At 34.9% G+C, this 17,758-nt stretch overlaps 3 protein-coding genes across 4 annotated transcripts; 1 reads left to right on the forward strand and 2 right to left on the reverse strand.

Annotated features, from left to right (window-relative positions):
- Positions 1 to 5,304: 5,304 nt before the first annotated feature.
- LOC105052279 (uncharacterized) lies at positions 5,305 to 6,500 on the forward strand. Its single transcript, XM_010933045.3, has 3 exons — positions 5,305 to 5,650; positions 5,736 to 5,799; positions 6,191 to 6,500. The coding sequence occupies exons 1-3, from the start codon at positions 5,360 to 5,362 to the stop codon at positions 6,358 to 6,360; spliced, it is 525 nt and encodes a 174-aa protein (XP_010931347.1). The 5' UTR covers positions 5,305 to 5,359; the 3' UTR covers positions 6,361 to 6,500.
- A 68-nt stretch (positions 6,501 to 6,568) lies between these two features.
- On the reverse strand, positions 6,569 to 9,171 carry LOC105052278 (protein GRAVITROPIC IN THE LIGHT 1). Of its 2 annotated transcripts, none has more exons than XM_010933043.3 (2): positions 8,672 to 9,171; positions 6,569 to 8,317 (listed from the first exon to the last, which is right to left on the reverse strand). In XM_010933043.3, the coding sequence occupies exon 2, from the start codon at positions 8,157 to 8,159 to the stop codon at positions 6,822 to 6,824; it is 1,338 nt and encodes a 445-aa protein (XP_010931345.1). In that variant the 5' UTR covers positions 8,160 to 8,317; positions 8,672 to 9,171; the 3' UTR covers positions 6,569 to 6,821. The 2 variants fall into 2 exon arrangements, with proteins under 2 accessions (XP_010931345.1, XP_010931346.1); XM_010933044.3 differs by having other exon boundaries at positions 6,569 to 8,164; positions 8,672 to 9,166.
- A 5,140-nt stretch (positions 9,172 to 14,311) lies between these two features.
- On the reverse strand, positions 14,312 to 16,661 carry LOC105052277 (U-box domain-containing protein 16-like). Its single transcript, XM_010933042.4, has one exon. The coding sequence runs from the start codon at positions 16,512 to 16,514 to the stop codon at positions 14,496 to 14,498; it is 2,019 nt and encodes a 672-aa protein (XP_010931344.1). The 5' UTR covers positions 16,515 to 16,661; the 3' UTR covers positions 14,312 to 14,495.
- Positions 16,662 to 17,758: the final 1,097 nt, after the last annotated feature.

Genomic DNA, 17,758 nt, shown 5'->3' on the forward strand with positions numbered 1-17,758 from the left:
GCAATATACACGGCAAGGCACGACGGCGTACGTGTAATGAAACATGAAAGCCAAAACACGTGTAATGAAATATGAAGCCGATGCACACGCCTGATATAGCGGAAACGGAAACGTGTATACTCTACAGACCAACGACTCATTTGAATGGAAAGATGTGGTTAATGAAAAAAATAAAATCGTCTCTATTATTTAGTTGGAATTTTCAAAAAAGATAGGTTAGAAAGTGGTATTTTTATAAAAATAAAATTTTTATAATTTATTGAAAAGAAAAATTAATATAGAATATGAATTTTTATTTTTTTTCTAAAAATTAATATTTTTTTTATTTAAGTTAAGATCTTTTCTTTTATAAAGGTCCTGCCTCTTCTTTCTTGCCAGGCTGTGCCAATCACATAGACTAAAGCTTATTAATGACAATGGAGACAGCTGGGGGTTATGGTTAGTTTTAATGGGTAGATGAGAAGAATTTACGCGATCGTTTCAATTCTAGCATCATCATCTGCGGATGGATACGGTGACAGTAGTGTGTACTTTCTACAAGTGGCGTTGGGTAGTCTTTGCCTAGTATTCAAGCGTCAAGGGTCAAGCAAAAGAGCCTCTTGTCACGTCTTGCTGGATCCAAGAGACTTGCACTGTTTTGAAAGTTGACTTGTCGACTTTTGACTTTCCACATGAAACGAGCCTGCCTTTAATCAATGAGAGGCTCTCGAGGCACGCGTTCCCCACCGGGTTGCCAAGTCAATACGCAATGCGGAACTGTCTTCAGGTTTCATTTGAACGGTTCAAGGTTATTGGTTGGTCAGCCAGTCAGTCGACGGGGCCTAATAATTGGGACTCCATATGTGAACTTGATATCATTTGAGAAGAAGTTTTGCTGATGCGGCTTCCATCTCTCTCTTTTTTTCATTCTGGCGTAGAAGCCTGCAGCTAAAAGGAACATGTTGGCCAGCAGCCGGCTACAAGTCCTGTGGTAGATCACTGCTGGAATCCCAATTGGGTTTGCCTCACCATTTTTTTGCTGGTGTGCTTGCCAACTACCATCAACGGCTGTTTTGTGTGAACGGTATTAGTGTAAGGAACAAAACATGTCCAAAAGATAATACCCGTGTAAAGTAGAAAGCTCAAACACAAAAATAGAAACAACAGAGCTGAAGCACAGCACTTGGGATGCGTGAGATGCATGTGCCAATATTCCTGCATGAGCCCAACATTATTGATAGTTCTCTGTATTTCCCGGCATCTGGAGATGGGATGCACAGATAATGTTTCGAATGATGGTCAAATAATCTCAGTTCACTAAGTTTACCCCATTTCCATGTTGAAGGGCCTCGTCAGATTTCTGCGGGCTATGTGAAAATGAGAGGTCCAAGTAAGTCAGGTAAACGTATCACCGATCTATAGCCCTTGGACTTTGAGCCCCCATGTCCAAAATTTAAGGTATGGATGGATTGAGCATGAGTCTGAAATCAAGACCGAACTTTTGACCACGAACAAGGTCTAAATCCCAAGCCTGGCCTTCTCATTTCTCAAGCGTTTACTTGGGCCCCAGCAAAGTCCAGCCCCTGTTCAGTTGATGAAAGTTGGACCAGATTCAAACTAGTCTGGCTTATGCCTTGCATTAGTTTGTTTAGGCTCGTAACATTAGCAGATAAGCTTGCTATTATGGGCGAAGCCCAAGAACCTTTTACAGCGAGCGGAATGCTTTGGGAAATCAAATCTTCGCTCACACTCGAGTTCGGACGTGAACTATCACTGCAACAAAAATGGTTTATAGTGACAATATCTTAGTAATGCTCAAAAAAAATATGTAACTATAAAAACTATCCTGCGATGATTTTAATAAATATCATAAAAGATACATAATATTATAATATTTTATCAAAAATGTTACTAAAAGATATTATATAGCGATGATATCTTATAAATATCATAAGAAATTGTATTCTATTATAATGGTTTTAAAAATTATAATGAAAAATTTATAATATTATGATGATTATTTATAGATATTACTAAAATTTATAATATTACGATGGTATTATATAAGAATAATATTTTATAGTTAAATAGAATATAATTGATAATATTTATAATTACATTATTAATTATTTGTCATTGAAATAAATTTTATCCTCTATATATCATTATATAACTAATAATTTTTATTATTAAATATTTATGAATTATTTTTATAATAAATTAGTATCATTACAAACTAATTTGGATTTTTGTGATAATAATATTTAATCACTAAATATGTATTTAAACTTTCTAAAAAAAATATTTCATATATTTAATAATTTTAAAATTAATTTGATTTTAACTATATCAGTCAAAATAGTTTAATAATTAAATAAAAATAAATCTTGATATAAAATCCGCTATCAATATTAAATGCACAATATCACAATTAAGTAATGGTCTATGATGTAATTACTAAAAAATCTATATGAAAGTAAATTTAACCAAGAATTTAGATCTAATCCAATCTAATTTGTATTAAAATATATATGAAAAATTTAAAGATTGCTTATATAAATTATATAATATAAAATTTTAAAATATTATATATTAAATATTATTATTTTTTACTTATAGTATAAATAAGAAGAATTATGAATTATCTTCTTTTAATGAACATTAGAAAAAATATTTATGATTATAAAAATATGTTAAAATTATTTATATTTTAAATAGTAAGATTTTTAAAATATTATAAAGAATAAAATAAAGTAATTTATTTTTCAATTTTCTTTTAAGAAGAAGGGAATTGATTTTTTGTGAAAATAATTAATTATTAAAATTAAAATATCATAATATATTTGAAATAAATATATTTTATAATATGAATAAGTTTTGAATAAGTATAATAAATTATAACTTCATATCATAAGTTAATATTATCATGATAGCTAAGTACTAGATAACTATCCAATAGATCTTATGTCCATATATAGGTGATTAATTAAAATTATAAGATAGATCAAATATCAGAATACCATAATGAAATATAATTTTAAGAGGATAATATTTGATTATAAAAATATTTATTATTAATTTATAAAAAATATATGATTAAAAATATAAATTATTTTTAAAAAATTTTTGATTTTGATTGTATCTATAGTGATAGTTATAATCATGTTAGCATAAATTTACTTATACCAATGCTTACTAAAATCATAACAATATGTGGTAATAGTTTTTAGCGATGCCACTTGTTGTCACGGATTACGAACTATTGGTATAAATTTATCAATAATTTTTTATACTTTTTACGATGGTTTTGACCGCTACTATAGATCATTTTTGTTGTAGTATATACCGAGTATTCTATGTCGTACCAAGCTTGAAATAGGAATCAGAATAGTCTTATTTCTCGAAGCATTTGATTTGTGATCGGAATCTAAATTGGAATGAGAATTAGAATAAAAATTTAAATCCTTTAAGAGAAGTGGGGATTGGATTTTAAGAGGATTGGACATTCTCATTCCATTCCATAATCAAAATTGGAATGAGGCTCTCTCAACCAAACAGCTAGAATGGGAGTCACCAATTCCCATTTCTATTCAAGATCTCAACTCCCCCCAACCATACACTCTTTGAATTTATTTTACTTCCTCTGTGGGTACAATATATTTTAGGAAAATAAATTTAAGACCATGATTTTTGGTCTTCCAACCGTCACCAATTGATGATTTGCATTGCTTGGTAGGTACCTCTTTTTCATGTTTCCCGGTAAACTTTGAGTTCACGAGTCGAACAAATTTGGTTGGTACTCCTGCAAGTACACAGTGGAAGTGAACCGCTGAACTGAAATAAACGAGGAGCCAAAAACATAATTATTTAAATCAGTAAACTGGAAGATGAGAAGATGATTGATTGATAGAAGTAACAATAAAAGAGGAACATTAGAAGTGACTCCAAGATGGTCGATTGTTAATGCTCATATTTTTGGTAGAGATCCATGATTGTGATTTCCTAATGATCATGTATTCATATTTGAGAATTAACCATAGGATATAAATATTCAAAAATTTAAGGGGACAAAGGTCTTCCTAGATGCCTATATGCTATCAAAAAAGGCACAAGCGAGATACATCTTTGTTAACTTCCAAGGCATAACAGCTTGGGATCTCATTCAAAAAAAATTAGTCAAAATATATTATTTAAATTTTTTTACCATATATAATGGTCGATCCCAAATAAATCTATACTGTAGTATCTCCTAACCCATATGAACTATAAATTGGTTCCACTATGATACCATTTTTAACAGAACCTCATTAAAAAAAAAATAAAAATGCTAACATATTATTTGGATTTCATGTTCTTCTACAAGTATTCAAAATTTTTTCAACACACAATCAATGTGAGACTAAATACAAATATGAGATGATTTTGTCATCAATTATTACAAGTACATATGATAAAAGAAGTTTATGTTACCAAAGTACTGTCATATCAAAGTTTATGTTACTAAAGTACTATCATGCCTGTTAATTTTTTTTATTTTGAGGAAATTATCCGTTATTCCAATATGATATCATTTTTAATAGAACCCCATAAAAAAAAAGACTAACATATTATTTGGATATCATGTTTCCTACAAGTATTCAAATTTTTTTCAGTACATAACCAATGTGAGACTAAATACATTAAATCTAAAATTTGAATATATGAGATGACTTTGCCATCTCATATTACAAGTATGTACGATAAAAGAAAGTTTATGTTACCAAAGCACTGTCATGCCTGTTAATTTTTTTTATTTTGAGGAAATTGTCCATTATTATTTCATTGGTTATTTGGAACTAGTTATTTATCAATCACAGAAGAACTATCAACCTCTTCATATAAGTCTAAATTTTGAGCTTCTAAGGATGACTTGCTGCCAGCGCAAAGAAGCTTGGATGCCTAGTGCCCTCTCCTGTTACATGCATTGCGTGAGCAAGGTGTTACTCTCCACAAGTGGAAGAATTTCAGGTCCATGCTTCAAAAAAATCAGGGATTATCATTGCTATCAACATAACTTGGAGACTTCATGGCCAGGTACGCAAAGTCCACTCGAAACCAGATACTTCTTCTGCTTGGTTCAACCTTGAGCTCACTCCTTCCTCTAGTTTCAACAGGCTCAACACCATGCCACGTCCCCCTTCGCACACCACACAACATAATTGTCCAGGTGGCACCACAACAGCCCTCCAAGCAAGCACAAGGCAGCCACACACCCTTCCACCTTGTGGTTCTCATCCAGGTGGCTCCCACCCGTCACACGGCTCATAAATATGGGAAGCCTTTTTGAGTGCTGATCTTGGGATAGCAGTTCTCTCTTTATTTGTGGCTTTGGAAAGACGGGATGAAGGCTCCTCCGCTGTCGTACTCGCCAAACTGCTGCCCTCCATCCATAGGGCGGTCCAAAAACATCTCGGCTCTTAAGCCCAGCAGCAGAGCCTCTAGGTTGGTGGAGGTTTGGGCTAAGAAAGATGCGAGTGAGGAGAAAGGAGAGGCCGAGAAGAGCAAGCAGTCCTTGTTTGGGAGTGTTACAGAGGCCCTTGACTTCTCGCAGGTCAGGTCCTCTGAGGATGCCCAGCTTCTGGAGGAGGCAAGGGAGGCCACCAGATCTGGAGGAAAGATGAGCAGGGAACAGGTAGTAGTTATGTACAAGTAATCACTGCTTTGGTGGGTCGAGAATTTAATTATTTCAATGTGATGGTCATGATGTTTTTGTGCAGTATGGCGCACTCCGGAGGAAGATTGGTGGCACCTACAAAGATTTTTTCAAATCCTATGTTGATGGTAATTTCTTCTGCCCTGCTATTGGCTCCCATGTCCTGTTTCCCTAAGATGGCAAAAATTATTGCATGATTCTTGATACAGAAATCAATTGGAAGAATAACAGTTTGGTGAATTTATATTATACATCAATACTATCATAAATTGTTATTATCTGTACTAATTACAAAAGAAACTAAAGGAAAAGATTTCCCCCCCGGTTAAGAAGTGAAAATAATTGATTTGCTGATAATGGAAAAGTCATGATCAATTGAAAAACTTTGCAATACTTATGGATGATTCAGGACTAGGTTAATAGCTCAACAACAACATTATAGAATGATCAGCAATAATTTTCATCTTTTATGGATAGATATCTTATCTTTACTAATCCTTGGCTTGGTTGATACCCTAGTTGATGGGCAATATGTGGAGGATGGTTGGGTGGATAAGACTTGCAAGGTATGCAAACAGGACACCAGGGGAGAGCCAAGACAAGTTGACAACCTTGGAAGATACGTCCATGTGGCATGTTTAGAGAAATCCAAATCAACGAACTTCTTCTCCAAGCTTTTCTCGAGATAAAGCTCTCCTACTACCATAATCTGTTCTTTCTCCAAATCATATATACAGTGTATCAGGGGGGAAAAGAAAAAGAACACCGTACAATCTGTTCCTTTTTATCAGCTTTATCTAACATATAAAGAGTGTCCACAATTGTTGTATACTGTCTCAAAATTTATAGAACAACTTATTAGCATTTCCAAATCACTAAAATGCTAGGACAAGTCCGAGCAGCAAACCAAAAATCTCCAAAAATCTCATAAAGCATCCGTCTACAAATTTACATTAATGCAAAAAACTGCTGCAGTAATTCTACCTTACGGTTTTTGTTCCTTTCCATAGATAGGAAGATAGACATAAAGTCTCTCAAAATTCTTTTACATAATGGCAAGCTTACTGTTGCTTCTGTATGAACTATAGATTATAACAAAGAGAAACAGCGTCATAGTGCTATTTTTGAAGCAGAAAGTTACCTTCTATAGTTACAATGAAGAACCAAAACTCCCGATGGAGGCCTTCATCCTGCAAGGATAAATCCTGCACTGGATAATGGTGCTTCCAATCTTAAACCCCGGCGTCACAGTAAACCCGACCTTAAGCTTCTCTCCTTTTTCAGTGGGCACTTGATTCACCACACTCTCCATGTAGTTCTTGGAGAAGTCATCCCCTCTCTTAGCATAAAACATCTCAGCCCTTGGAATAAAAGAATGCACCATCACCAACACTGCCCAAATCCATCTTGCCATTCTTGTGAATGCTTGATAGAACGGCGTCCTTGGGTGCCCACCGCTCAACACGAATGCTCTTTGATCTGAATTACCGAAGAATGAGAATTCCATCTGCGATGGCACCACCATAACATACTTCGATCGGCAAAATCTCCCAAAATTAGAATCAGGGTCTTCCATCAAAGCATCCAAGGGGTCCCGAAAGCTCATAACACGATCAAATTTCTCCAAACTAAAGCATACATCCTGAGCATCACCAAGCATTACCCGAGAAAGATAGGCTTCAAATGCAAATTTCTTGTGAGATCTTTCAGCATATATGACTGAGTCAGATATTAAACTGGCAGCTTCATCTAGATTCCAACCAGAAGCTTTCATTAAGCTAATGAGTGGCTTTGCAAAGTCATGGATGGATTTAGATGTGAACTTAAAGACCTCAGAAAACAAAGCTGGAGTCAATTCTTTCCAAAGTGGAAATAATTCCTCTTCAGGCAGCATTTGCTGCTTAATATTCTGCTCCAATTCCACATTCTTTCGTTCCAATTCCTCAACTTCTGACCTGAGACGGGCAATCTCAGTCTCTCTGCACTGGATTTTGGTCTCCAATTCTGCCAGCATTTCCCGAAACTCTCGAATCTTCAAACATAGAGAAGATTGAAACTTGGAATCACATTTGTGTTTCTTCATATACAAATGTTGTAACTCGGAAAGGGATTCAAGCTCAGAAACAATAAGCTCATCAGCAACATGGATCTTCTTAGGCTCATAAGGGATGTGGGCTTGCTGGAGCTGGACATAGGCTGTTTTGAGAGCAGAGATGGTGTTGAATAGCCTTGAGATCACAGCTTCTTCCAAGCACCCGGAGCTTGAGATCGGTGTTTCCTCCAATGGTTGGGGGTGGATCTTCCAGTCTCGATTGTCGACACAGCAATTGGCCTCTCCAGCATTGGAGCTGTGGAAGGAGGAATCATTGGTGGGTTTTGGGTTCTCACATACACCAACAGATTTCAGCTTGCATAGCTTGGAGATGTGTAGAAAGACGCCAGGGATGTTGGAAGAGTTCTTTGTAGTTCTTGGTGGAGCGGAGTCCATCACTCCTGTGATTTAGAAGAGTGCTTGTAAAAAGAACACTCTGTTTTATAGCTCCAGAAAAAGATAGAAAGTGATGATTTTAAGCATTTTCATTGCCTCGAGCTGGAAAGATCACTATCCAAAAACCCCCAAAGAAGCATTTTTTGAAGCTCTGAAATCTAAAAGACAAGAAGTAAAAGGAGGTGAACGTAGGGAACAGAGAAGGAAAAAAAAAAAAAATCTAAAGGCTTCGACGTTCGCAGAGAGAAGAAAAAAGACTCCGGGAAGTGATTTTTTACAATACAGAGGAAAAAAAAAAGTTAGGGTTTTGAATCAATCACAGGGTTTTAGCTCACAAAAATCGAAACCTTTTTTTTTTTTTAAAAAAAAAGCGAAATAACGGCATATGAGGAACCTGGGTAAGAGTTCAGGGTTCCAGCCAGCACAGAGATGAAAGTAAAAGAAATTAGGGTTTAGGGTTTTAGCCAACAAAGAGAATGGAGCAAGATAGATTAGGGTTTAGCTCCGATTACCTTCCGAGTTGAATCTGGTAGCACTCAAAGATGAGAACTTTCTAAATCCATAGCTTTCTAAGCTTGTCGCATCATTCCAGAAGAGAACTCTACAGCTTCCAGCTACCGCACTGCGAAGAGCGAGCACCGCACCCAGGGTTTCAAGCAGAAAAGTGGGGGAAAATAGGGTATTGAGCTTCCCGAGGCCGATCTAGGTTCGAAAGGGAGAGGCTCTCGAATCCATCCTACCTACACTGAGTTAAAGAATTAAACGTGGGAAAGTCTAGAGAGATCCGTTCCACTTTTCAAATCGAAATCGTCAAAACTAGCGGCCGACCGAATGATGTAGAAACCCTAATTTTGGGAACATGTATTTTAGATTAGATTTGGGTTCTTTCTTTTCCCGAGGAAAGAGACGGAGATTCAATAGTTGGGAGAAAAAAGAATTTTATAGTTATGTATAATATTTTTTTATTTTAGAACGTGTGAGTTCAGTCATTGGACTCTGCGCTCCTCGAAAAGTGGATTCTGGGGACGGTTGGGTTTCGGTGGAAGAAGAATCTGGCTTTTCCCGCTGTCCGGTAGCTGGTTTAAAATCGATGCATGTAGCCAGATTTTCCAAGCTTATTCGCCTCCGCACATCCAAGTGGAGGCCAACGCAGCATGTAAGTACGTGACCCCGTGAAATTTTTTTATTTGATAGAGAAGAGTGTGATTAAATTATTGTTTATGGTGGATCCAACCTTCGATGTCAGAAGCAGTGGCAGGTTCAAATGAAGTCTCCCAAAAGCCTCCTCCCTCTAATCCAATAAACCTTGGTGATGGTACATTTTGAGCTCCAGTTCCGAAACTAATTACTCTAATTACATTATAATAAAAATAATTTGAGATAATAATTAAAAAATTTATTTAAAACCTCAAATTCGTTGCCAAATAGTTTTAGCAATGATTTTTCAAACATTATTTATCCGGCCGTTATCTAAATCAAATACAACGATGTTGTGATTTTAAGCCGATGATTAAATCATCATTGTTTGGTAGAACCTTATCCAAAAATTTTTAATAAAAATCTATAACAATTATAATAAAAAAAATATAATAATTATTTTGACTAAGATAGTATTTTTTTTTTTTTGAAAGTATTGACAATGATTATTTTTATTTAGATAATAATTTTTTAAAATAATTAATAATAATTATTTATTTTATATAATAATTTATTATAAATTTTTGCAACAGTTATAATTATCTAGACAATAGTTTTCGAAAGAATTTGATAACAATTTTTGTATATTCGACAACATTATCCGTATTTAGACAGCAGTTTTTTAAAAATTATTACAATACTTTTTTTCATTTTAGATAACGATTTTTTATGTTTAACCAATGATTTTCGAGAAATCTTGAGTAACAATATTTTTTGATTATAGATAATGATTATATTATTTTTTTTATAACAATTTTTTATGTTTAAGCAACGATTTTGAAGATTTTTTGTACAATAAATTTTTAATTATAGGCAACAATTTTGTTAGACTTTGGGACAACAATTTTTTTTATGTAGGCAATAAATTTCTACCGTTACTTATCCTATTTTAAACAACAATTTACATGTTGTTATGTTCTATTTTTATATTTTAACTTATATTATCAAAATATAATCATTATGCATCCCATTTTAATATTTTGCTCAATAATTTATATTTATTAAATATCAATAAATCATGATAATGTATAACAATTAAAATTATATTTATTAAATATATTTATCGTAATAAAATCTCAATAGTATATGCATACTAAAATATAATCTATAATTTTATATACTATTAATATTTAAAAAAATATAAAAAATAATATCAAATAGTTATTATAATTTTTTTTAATTATTTTTTCGATGAATGATCTTCTCTCTCCGTAGCATTATTTCTTTTTGAAGCATATTTTCATCATGAGTGAGCATTGTAACCCATACTTTATTTTATGCTACTATCGGCTCACTTTCTTATTCTTGAAACCACTCTTGTCATGATTTACCATCTTAATATCAGATCTTAGATGGTACATAATGATACACTGAATCTTGATTCACTTTCTCAGCCCACTCCCTCCCTCTCTCTCTCTCTCTCTCCTCCATCCATCTCGCCCTGCGATGCACATCGCTTGTAATCATGCCTTCCCTCATGGTCAGTATAGCACCGTATGTCCGTATCCTAATGAGCCCAAACTGTGGTGTTTGCTTGTGGGAGTTTCAAAGGATGATCGTAGCTGGCTGTTTCCAAGGTGTAGTCTTAACTTTCATGTCCGCGTTGACCACCGGATTAAAAATCGTTAGCTTGCTCCATCGCCGTGAACAGGCAGCACAAGAAGTAACGTGAGATGGTATGATTTTCGGCAACAAAACTATTGTTTATTTCCAATGTTTTGATGTAAAGAAGGGAGCTTTGGATTTTCGGGTAAACGCGTACTTAGAGGATAATTAGGCTTCCCTTCTTTGATTCTTTCTTCGTTGGTCTGAGTATCTACCATTCAGTCATCCATGAAAGCCTCCAATAATGGACGGCCAAACGCGAATGCAGCCGATTCTCTCTTGCCACCTTGGCTGTGCATAGATCAACGAATAGTATCAATCATCCTGTAAGTGGGCATACTAGACTAATCCGAGTTACCAATTATAGTAATTATACTAGCATACATCGTGTGGCATGATTTTTTTATTTGTTTTCATATTATTCTTTAAATATGATATAGCAGTATAATAAAATATATTTAAAATGTTAGATGATTTGATAAAATTATCAGGGTATCATTACAATATTGTAATAGTTGTTACTTGAAGCCATTGAGTAAATTACATATGTGCATACTAGAGTATAGATGATATATTAAATTTCAAGATTATAAATGTGTCAATTGACTTGAGTTTGAATTGGGACTCAATTATGAGGATATAATTTTTATATATGATATTAAATATATCTTTGTAAAAAAACATTTAAAAATGTATTTATTTTGTATTTTTTTTTGTCAAATATAACTATTACTATGTTAAATAAATTGTGAATGTTGCATACATTTTATTTTTTATAATTGTTATAATATTTTTATAATAAATAAAAAATTACTATTTTATATCATGAAATTATTTGTTTTTATATTTTTAGTATTGATTTAATTAATACATAGCTTTTATCTTATGTGGAATGTGAGAAGAATTTAAATTCTAGCATTAATATTAGTATCTATGCGGATAGCTTGCAATTAATTAATAAATAACTATAATTAATATGCTAATTTAATTAATATATATTTTATATTATTAATAATAATATAAAATGCAAGTAGGATTTAAATCATGCCATTAATATTAGTATCACCTAACAAGTGCCTCATGATAGACTTGCACATGATTTACATATGCAACTTACTTGCTAGGCTAAAATAAGTCAAATCAAAAGAACCCTACAAGAAATGAATCAAACATGCTAAGGTCTAAAAATATCAAAACAAGAGTTAGGTACCTCATAGAAATAAAATAAAATAGGATGGACTAAAAGGAGAAAAATTATGTGTTCTCTTCAAGTAAAAAACATAGTTTTCTTTAATCATAGATACCTAAGGTGGCTATTCCATACCATGTTTGAATTGTTTTTTTTTTTTTTTAGGTATGCATAAATATATTGCACCGCAGTAGTTTCAGTTCAAACTTTAGACTTGGTCTCAACACCCATAATTTTGGTATGGTTTTAGAATAACCAGGTCAATGTTTAGGATTCATTAATGAAAAATAGTATACCTTGCTGAGGCTGTGGCTTGCTAAAAAGAACAATCATCTTCATTATTGTTATGTGTAATTAGATGTGCAAATGAATTGAATCGGACTAGATCATGAGTAACCTTTATCCAACTAGATTTTTGTTTGGTCCTACAATTGGATTCAGATCCAACCTAATAAAAAAATCAGATCAAGTCGAACCAAACTCATAGCTAAAATTTTTGACATATGTGGACCAGATTAGGTCCATATATTACTCGATCCCAATTTGAAAACATTGGAAACATTGGGTTCCGGTTGCTTTTGGGCCAGATCTATATATATATATATATATATATATATATATATATATATATATATAGAGTTTAAAAATAAAAGAGTTAAATTTGGATAAAAAAAATTTCTTACTCAATCATAAAATATGAAAATATCTTTGAATATATCACTTTATGACACATTTGGCCTGATAATCTTTTTCAACTCAAAAAACAATTGAAAAGAATTTCAAAAGTTTAACATCCCTGCTGGATCATATGAATAATTATATTCAAATATATCCAATAAATTAAAACAAAGCATGAATAAAATGCCAAATCAGTCATGGTATCAATTTACAATATAAAGGTCAAACTTCCCACCCAAAAATGCCACTCAACTATCTAGACCACCCACTCCCAACAAATCTTAGGCTAACGGGTACATCGGGTTCATATAATAGATTAGAAAATCTAAACTAGATTTATATAACAATTAGACCGGATCAGAAACCAGTAAATATCCTAAAATATAGAATGGATCCAAATTTGGAACTTGATTTGATCTTATGGATCTAAGTTTGGAACATGATTTGGTAATAGTATAATAATAATAATAATAATAATAATAATAATAATAATAATAATAATAAATAATAATAATAATAATAATAATAATAATAATAATAATAATAATAATAATAATAATAATAATAATAAAATAATAATAATAATAATAATAATAATAATAAATAATAATAATAATAATAATAATAATAATAATAATAATAATAATAATAATAATAATAATAATAATAATAATAATAATAATAAATAATAATAATAATAATAATAATAATAATAATAATAATAATAATAATAATAATAATATAATAATAATAATAATAATAATAATAATAATAATAATAATAATAATAATAATAATAATAATAATAATAATAATAATAATAATAATAATAATAATAATAATAATAATAATAATAATATAATAATAATAATAATAATAATAATAATAATAATAATAATAATAATAATATAATAATAATAATAATAATAATAATAATAATAATAATAATAATAATAATAATAATAATAATAATAATAATAATATAATAATAATAATAATAATAATAATAATAATAATAATAATAATAATAATAATAATAATAATAATAATAATAATAATAATAATAAATAATAATAATAATAATAATAATAATAATAATAATAATAATAATAATAATAATAATAATAATAATAATAATAATAATAATAATAATAATAATAATAATAATAATAATAATAATAATAATAATAATAATAATAATAATAATAATAATAATAATAATAATAATAATAATAATAATAATAATAATAATAATAATAATAATAATAATAATAATAATAATAATAATAATAATAATAATAATAATAATAAATAATAATAATAATAATAATAATAATAATAATATAATAATAATAATAATAATAATAATAATAATAATAATAATAATAATAATAATAATAATAATAATAATAATAATAATAATAATAATAATAATATAATAATAATAATAATAATAATAATAATAATAATAATAATAATAATAATAATAATAATAATTTTTTATTTTCTTTATTTCATTTCTTATTCCCTAGTAAATCAATCTCAATCCAATCGTATTAAAAAAATAAAAAAATAAAAAAACCTCCGATATTCAGAATAACGAGCCAATCACAAACGCCCGCTAAGAGAGCACGTAATTTAATGCTGTACATGAGGATGATCAAGGCTTCAAGCCTGCGCCACCGCGGTTGTGGAAGCCGTGATGGTCACCGCGGAAAATGCAGCCGTCCGGTCGGTCTCCACCGCCGCGGTCCACCGCCGGCAGATCCGGCACAGGGCGGCGGCCTTCCGCTTTGCCCTCTCGGTCCCGGATCCCATCAGCTCCCATATTACCCACTCGATTCCCGGGGTCGCCGCCAGCTCCGCCACCGCGGAGACACCAGCCCGCCGGCAGACCAGGACCAGCGCCGCCGCTGCGCTCTCCCTCGCCCAGTCCGACCCGCGCCTCAAAACCTGAACCAACTTCGCGGTGGACCCTTCCGCCTTCCCCACCGCCTCCGCGCCACCCCTCTTCGCCACCGCAGCGAGCACAGCCACCGCCTCCTCCGCCACCTCCGCCGCTCCGAGCGCCATCTCCACCACGCCGCCCTCCACCAACCGTGCGTTGTTCTCCCGATCGCCAGCCAGGCTTAAAATTGCCGCCAGCGCATCTTTCTTCGTGCTGGTGGGCCCTACTTTTACGAGATTGACCAATCGGTCAATGACACAACGATTTCGGCCCAATCGCCTGCGGTAGACGTGGATGGAGGAGAGGCTCAGGATCGTCGCGGCCGCGTTCTCCTTTGCGCGCCACGTGGCACCGCTCGCCATCACGTCAACGATGCCGTCAACGCCGCCGTCCGCACGCATAATCCGCCTCTTGTTGGCTTCGAGGATGGAAAGGTTGAGCAAAGCCGTAACGGCGTTAACTTGGAGGCCAGGGTCATCCGAACGGAGAAGCGGCAGGAGTAACGGAATGGCGCCGGCTTCCGCGACGAAGGCGCGGTTATCGGATCCGGATTTGGCGAGCTGGCGGAGCTCGTGGACGACACGGTTTGCGGCCTCCGTCGACGACGAGGCGGCTAGCTTTTGGACGAGGAACGACGCCGTCATCCTCGCCGCCTCGAGGGCGGCCTTGTTGGCGCTGACGGCGGTGGCCCTTCCACCGTTCCCGGGATCCACGCCGACGAACGGCACGTGCTGCTCGCGGCACCACTGGAAGATCAAATTCTTGAGGGCTTTGTTGGGGATCAGGTTGGTGTGGGTGAGGGCCTGGCCGGTATTGGGACACGTGGCATGCCCGGAGGCGATCCACCGGCTGATGGACTCCCGATCGTACGTCTGCCCGCTCGCCACCACGACGGGATCCCGCATCAGCTCGAGCGAGATCGGGCACCGGAAGTCCGCGGGGACTGCGAGATCAGTCGCGGAGAAGCTAAATTTTCCGGCGGACTCCGCCTTCGGCGTGGAGGCGCCGTAGAGGACGCATTTGGCGTAGCGGACAAGGCCGACGAGGGCGATCATCGCCGCCGTCCATTTCTCGGCAACCCGGTCGCCGATCTCGCGCTCCAGCGACTCGATCTCGTTGCGGCAGCTCCGGGAGTCGTCCAGCCCCAATTTCTCGAACACCGCCTCCAGCTTGGACCGATCGGGCACGATCTCCCTCTCGATCTCGCGGATGATGTCAAATATCTCGCCCCGGAGCGTCGCCTCCGCCGGATCCACCGCAGCCGTCGACCGCCGGCACTGGCGGCGGACCATATCCACGAGATCCCTCACATCCTCCCCCACATCCAGTTCAGCTAGAGGGAGAATGTCCAGCAGAATGGAGAGCTCGAGGGTGAGCTCGTGGAACTCGTTGGCGACGGTGTCGGCCTGGAGGAGGAGCCGCATTCGGCTCCGGGTGGAGCAATCACCGAGCAAGGCCTTGAAACGCTGGAGAACGAGAAGGATCTCTTTGAGACAGAGGGAGGCGTATCGGGGGAGATCGGGGGTGGAATCGCGGAGGAGCTCCTCGAAGAACAGTGCCAGGAGCTTCGATTTGCGGGCAATTGAAGAGAAGTTTCGATTTTGGAGGGATTTGGGAGGCTCGAAGCGGGAAATCTCTCTCGAGAGCCGAAGAAGGGATCGGACGAGGTCGGGATCGCAGGGGTCTGGGAGAGGAGGGGGAGAAGATGGGCGAGGAAGAGGGGAGGAAGAGATCGCCATGGAAGACGCGCAGGACTAAGCCAAAAGATCACCAGAGGTTTTTTCTCTCTTTTTTTTTTTTTTAAATTTTTTCTCACTGGGGAAGGGGAAGGGATAGCATTTATGCCGGCGATTCGGCGTTGTATGAGGTGTGAGCTGGAAGAGAAAGCAAAGGTTGGAACTTGGAGGAATCGCCGGCTTTTACGATTTTTTTTGAGTGACAATGACTCGACCGCGTCACGAGAAAGGGGAAGGAAAGGGAGTGAGGAGATGCAAGCCGTTGGAAGGAGAGATGGACGGCTGAGGATGAACGAGCGGGGAAGGGGTCGTCGGCTGGGGAGACGTGAGGCTCCATGGTTTGATCTTTTTCGCGGCTTCCCGGTCTCACCTTCCAGCGGAAAGGCGGTTGGAGACATCCAACCAACCTCATAACGAATTAAAGAAAAGAGATGGGCATGGAATTACAGGAGAGTCCCTGAAATTTATGAAAAATGACAAATGGAAGACATGGGGTCTATTCTTTCTCTTCATGTGTTGAAGTAAAATAAATAAATAAATAAAATAAAATATTGTAACTCATGATACATGATCTAAGTGCAACAAAATATGAGAGGCATGCTTCTTTGCAAGTATTGCAAGTACGAATCTCAGTGTTACAATGCAACAAATTTTAAAATGTTAGTTTAAAAAAATATTTTTTTTGTTGACATGACATATATATTACTAAAATACTTATGATGAATCATCTAGTCTCATCCCTGTTTTCTTCGATAAATCCATACTCCAACAAAGGAAAAAATAGAGACTATAATCATCTTTAAAATAGTGATGATTAACCATAAAAATTAATACTCAACGAGTAGAGATTCATGTTTTGTCTTAGTAACCAAGAATGAGATCATTGAGATTTTCTATGTCATTGTTTATATTAAAAAAAGTAATTAATCATCAACCAATTATAGTAAAGAAATTGATAATATTATATTCATGAAGATTTAACTTGATACTTAAGAGATCATGGTTGGCCAGCCACTTGTCACTCATTATAAAAGAAGTCCCGTCTAAGAAAAGTTATTAAGATAATTAAGAATTATTTATGCAAATAACTTAGGCAACCATGAAGGAGTGAGTTATTAAGACAAAAAACTATTTAATTGTTAGAAATAACTATCAGCCTATAACATAAGGCACCAGGTGGAAGCTAATAGAATAGAATTATTTTGTCTCCAATTATCTATGTACACTTTAAATATATTAGTTTAATA

Source organism: Elaeis guineensis, chromosome 10, assembly GCF_000442705.2.
Source record: "Elaeis guineensis isolate ETL-2024a chromosome 10, EG11, whole genome shotgun sequence".
Taxonomy (NCBI): Eukaryota; Viridiplantae; Streptophyta; class Magnoliopsida; order Arecales; family Arecaceae; genus Elaeis; species Elaeis guineensis.

Coding starts and splice junctions, on each gene's coding strand:
- LOC105052277 (XM_010933042.4), bottom strand. CDS start 16,514: ATGGCGATCTCTTCCTCCCCTCTTCCTCGCCCATCTTCTCCCCCTCCT.
- LOC105052279 (XM_010933045.3), top strand. CDS start 5,360: ATGAAGGCTCCTCCGCTGTCGTACTCGCCAAACTGCTGCCCTCCATCC. Junction 5,651..5,735: donor GAAAGATGAGCAGGGAACAG/GTAGTAGTTATG, acceptor GTTTTTGTGCAG/TATGGCGCACTCCGGAGGAA. Junction 5,800..6,190: donor TTTCAAATCCTATGTTGATG/GTAATTTCTTCT, acceptor TTGATACCCTAG/TTGATGGGCAATATGTGGAG.
- LOC105052278 (XM_010933043.3), bottom strand. CDS start 8,159: ATGGACTCCGCTCCACCAAGAACTACAAAGAACTCTTCCAACATCCCT.